At 37.9% G+C, this 4,769-nt stretch overlaps 1 protein-coding gene across 1 annotated transcript; it reads left to right on the top strand.

The window, feature by feature from the left end:
- Positions 1 to 2,610: 2,610 nt before the first annotated feature.
- Positions 2,611 to 4,229, top strand: LOC145224556 (uncharacterized). Its single transcript, XM_080091089.1, has 3 exons — positions 2,611 to 2,842; positions 2,906 to 3,079; positions 3,340 to 4,229. Exons 1-2 carry the CDS (start codon positions 2,614 to 2,616, stop codon positions 3,070 to 3,072), a joined length of 396 nt encoding a protein of 131 aa, XP_079947215.1. The 5' UTR covers positions 2,611 to 2,613; the 3' UTR covers positions 3,073 to 3,079; positions 3,340 to 4,229.
- Positions 4,230 to 4,769: the final 540 nt, after the last annotated feature.

Here is a 4,769-nt window from a genome sequence, read left to right as displayed (position 1 = left end):
CCCTTTCAAAAGGTATTTCTATTTTTCGAGCCAATACAAAATTTTATTGTGTAACATTTAGTACGTCAATATAATTAAGTTGAGTTCGGGGTATGGGTTAATTTGTTTTCGAAGACTGTGTGTAACCAGGAGGCTTTTTTTAGAAATAAAAAATGTTTACATACAGTTTGTAACTAAGGCAATTCCACAACACTCACCTCGAGACTCGAACACCCACCAAACCGGAAACGAATCAGTAAAAAATTCAGTCTGTTTTATATTTTTTTATAGATTTTTTCAAAACGCGCATACAGGAGATTTCCTGCTGCGCAATTAAAAACATTTTGCAAGTAGTGTAAACATTTACGAAATAGACTGAAAAGGGCGTACTATGCACACTAATCGATATATACCAGGATGTCAACGCGTTTTACGCCTTTACTTGGTATTTCGTCTTTCATGAGACTTACATGACGTTGCGATGTTTCGTGTTTAAGCTAAAAAGATTTTATACGTAAATACAACAAACTCGTGTTTAGGCCACTCGTGCATTTTGTTCGGAGAATAAGTTCAACCAGACCGTATCAATAAAAACAGTAAAGGAGTGGGCAACGGTTTATTCAGTAGTGAACCTATACCTGGTGTCGTGCGTTTTACCCGATTTAAACCAGAATAGTTTGTTTTGTACCCAGTTACTATAAAAACGTCTTGCTATCATTTGCAAGCATAGTGTTTTTCTTGTTTTACGATTCTGTTGTTTTGCAGAAATATAAAATGTTTGCATTCAATTTGTAACTATGGCAGTGGGACTTCCACCAGAGGAATCATCTCAAAACTCGGATGTCCCCCAAACCAGTCGCGCCAACGAATCAGGTATTATGCAAAACTAGCTTTTATTTGTGATTTGTCAACACCATTCGTTGCAAAGGTGCAGTCGATAGTAAACCTCAGCCTGGTGTGGCCAAAAAATCGGATCAAAGTCAACCCCAACGCAGTCTACCAACAACATCCAGAAAGAGTGCACATGAGGTAGGTTGGACCAAAAAGAAAACGCTGCTCATAATGTTGCAGAAAATTATTTAAAGTTTTAGTCGATTGTGAAAGTTGGTTGTTTTGTAGGATGAAGCACAAAAGCCACATTTCGGAGAAAAATTCGCACACACAACTGGGCCAGTGTACAACGCACCGGTAGAAATTCACCATCACCACAACACGTTTGTTTTACAACAACCACAGCTGGCGCAGTATACGGAATCACAAATCCTTGGTCTCACCGCACAACCCGGAACGTCGACAAGGCCATCGACAGCAGCTCAGGTTTTAGCAAGTGAACGTCAGCAAACAAGGCAAGCAACTGGAAATGAAAAATGTGAGGACACCTGTAAGTTTGTTTGCCTGTTGAGATAAACTATATAACTGGACAATCTTCATTTTGATTTTTAGTTTACAGGAATGCGGCTGCTATGACTGTAAAAACAACGGCAAGGAAACAGTGGGCTTCAACAACGGTACCAAAACAGTTTCACGCCTCATGTGAACAAGGCGATGACCGGGGAAGAGAAGCCCTCGAGAGACACACGACTTCGAATGAGGTATAAATGTATATCTTTAACAGCTTTATAAATACACAAAATCTAAAAACGACGAGAAATAAAATAATGAATTAGTTGTTGTCAGGTTTCAGATACAATATTTATACAAAATTGAATGTTGTTCTTACCCGTAGTTAAAAAGAGTAATAAAACAACTTTATTCTGCATGTTAAGAATGTCCGTCCTTAAAACAATGATATTTTCAGGTTACGTTTTCCTCCAAGTTACAAGAGTTTAATCCAAAATCGCTTTTAACAAGTACGGACAAAACAGACTACATTGCTTGCGGAGGATTTGGGGCGATTCGTCGTTGCTACCACGAATCTTTGGGAACAGTCGTTGCAAAGTGCATTTCCCTCACTGGTGACAGACATAAAGTGGACAAGCGCAGAAATGGGTAGGGGTATAAAAAGGCGTAGCGTATATTTAGCAAGCCATTGTGAAGCCACAGTGATAGCAAATTACCACTGTGAAGTAAGTTTGTTTGCCTAACTTTCTAATGAGGCAAACCAACTTTTTCAGAGTTCGGCGTGAGGCGGGGGCTTTAGTACGATTTGAACATCAGCACATCATAAAGATTCATGGTTTTACATGCTGGAACAACGAGGTTGCCATTATACTCGAGTATGTCGGGGGTGGTACGCTTTCAGGGTTTTTGAAAGAACACAGGCACAAAAATCTAAGATGGAAGTTGCGACTTCGATTCGCTCGACAACTCATCTCGGCTCTTACTTACCTGCACAACTACAAATCAGGCCAAATATTTTGTCATGGTGATGTAAAACCCGATAATGTTTTACTTACAAACAACCTTTGGATAAAACTTTCCGATTTCGGAGCAAATAACGTTTTGAGAGCTTCAGGCATGAAAACCACAACATTGGATTTGACTACCACAAGACAATATACAGTGTTGTACGTTTCCCCCGAATATTACAACGGACGCCCAATGGATTCAGCATCGGACATATATAGGTTAGCTATGATTACGAACGTTGTTGTCCAAATAAATTTCTAATTGTGTTATTGTTTCAGCTTCGGAATGGTCTTGTATGAAATCGTGACATTGATACCGATTTTCCACGAGAGCGATCGTCCAGCTGAGGTTCTGATGTCGCGTATTATCTCTGGGATAAGACCAGATGAGGCGCATGTCAATGATGTTGAAACAACACTTGCTAGGAATGAGAAGGATATTTTTTATATCTTAACTGACCTCATGAGAAAATGTTGGAACAGAGAGGCTTCATTGCGCCCCAAGGCAAACCAAAGTAACTGCAAAATAAACAATACAATTCATCTTAAATAATATCAACCTTGTTTTATATTTCAAGTTTCGCATGACTTATCACAAGTTAGTACCAATAATCACAGTACAATCAATGTGACTGACAATGATCCTGAAGCTCTGTCCAAAACCTCAAATAAGATGGGAAACTTGAGCCAATTTACTGCTCCATTTATGGTGGCAACGCTCACTGGTTCTGTTCACCAAGCGTAGGATCAAGGTAATATTCAGATTGGTAAACAGATTTGGTAATAAAGAGCCTTTTTTCTCCATTATGTCATTATTCCCAAATTTGGGCCATGTTCTAAGACTTTTTAAGTGAAAAGTATGTATTTTCCTACTTGCCTCTTGAATGACTGTGTCTGGTAGTTGTCAGCTAAATTTTGCAATAATTTATGATAAATTTTACCGTTCACCGTGTAAAACCATAGAAAAATAATGTTTACTCGCATTGGATTAGGATGGTTTTTCTTGTTTCAGTTTTCTTTCACCTCCAACACGAGCATTCCTACGGATCTGTGGAAAAAATATAAACTAAAAACCGAATAAAAACTATCGTAAAACACTAAATTGACAACAATGGAACCAGGGGTGTGGATGATATAACTGCCAACATAGATTTCGACCCTTTCTACACCCACGGTGTGGGTAGCAAGATTGTTGGTAACAACGTTATTGTTTATGTGTCGATATGTAATGCAAAACTGTTCATGGAAAATGTAAAGACGAAGTGTGTGTATCATTTTGTGTTGCTTTGTTCTGTTGGAGGACAAGCAACAGAATAAACCCTGGTTATTTTGTTAAACGCGTGTTGACTTGAGTAAAATTTGTAGAGATTCCGCTTTCGACCCTGTGTGTACATTCGTATAGCCCGGTTATTTTTCTTGTGTTTCTGTCATTTTGATTGTAGGTTTATTGTTTTGGTTTGATTTTGTGTGTCGTGGGCCTTTGTTTCGAGATTCCAGATTCCAACAGTATAAACAACTAAATAAAACAGTAAAATCGTTATTCTAAATCTATGTGAATTGTTATATCCCGTTTTAATTCTGTGTCTTTCACTTGTTAATTGTCATACTCTTTGCGCTCTTTTGTGAACTTGTGACGCAAGATGTGTGCCCAAAATAAGACAAAGCTTTCGCGGCCAGTAGGTAAGGCTTTCGAGAAATGCATTAAACCCTATTGGTTTTCCCGATAACCCTCTAAATTAAATAAAGTTAGCGCACACAAACTGCCTTAAGTAATGATAACGTAAATGAAAAAAATATAGTGGCTTTGAATATTATACTCCGCTCTACAGCGACACCCATTGACAACACTGTTTTCATCTCTTTTAAAAGCCCCTAACCCCTATAACAAAAGCTTTACATTCGTTTTCTGCTGTTATTTAAATTGTCTTAGTCGAGGTTTCGTCATTGGGTTTCTTTTCTTGGTTTGCTTGTTTTTGTGTTTAAACACATGTTACGTTTTTTCTGATGTTTAAGATTGTCCAAACCCTAAAATTTTCTCTTCACGTTTTTTTTCCTGCAGCTACAGACACAATACAAACAATTTTGCCATCTGTGTCGTTTATTACTGTTGAATTGCGAAAGGCATTGCACATTTTCATGCATAAAATGACCCAAGCGAATGACTCTTTTTAATAACTGATGCATTGAAATCACCTTTCAACGCTACTTTAACAAGCATCACTTTCCCTTCTGCAAGTTGAAAAAAAACTTCTGAACGACATCACAACATTAAAAAAGATAACTAACTTATATATTACTGCAACCATTATTTGTAATTTTTTATGGCATTCTGGATCTGGCATCGATTGTATTAAAAATTTAAGCAAACAAGTATATCCGACAAGACTTACCACATGGAACGCAGACCATTCAAAGCGAAGTGAAAACCTCGCGAAATCGCAG

Source organism: Phallusia mammillata, chromosome 4 (genome assembly GCF_965637545.1).
Source record: "Phallusia mammillata chromosome 4, kaPhaMamm4.hap1.1, whole genome shotgun sequence".
Classification (NCBI taxonomy): Eukaryota; Metazoa; Chordata; class Ascidiacea; order Phlebobranchia; family Ascidiidae; genus Phallusia; species Phallusia mammillata.
Note: the sequence above shows the minus strand (reverse complement) of the source record. Positions and strands in the feature narration are given on the sequence as shown.

What these genes read in the sequence shown, in the direction of transcription:
- LOC145224556 (XM_080091089.1), top strand. Translation starts at nt 2,614, where the DNA reads ATGGTCTTGTATGAAATCGTGACATTGATACCGATTTTCCACGAGAGC. An exon ending in GCGCCCCAAGGCAAACCAAA is followed by an intron (nt 2,843 to 2,905) that starts GTAACTGCAAAA and finishes TTATATTTCAAG; the next exon opens with TTTCGCATGACTTATCACAA.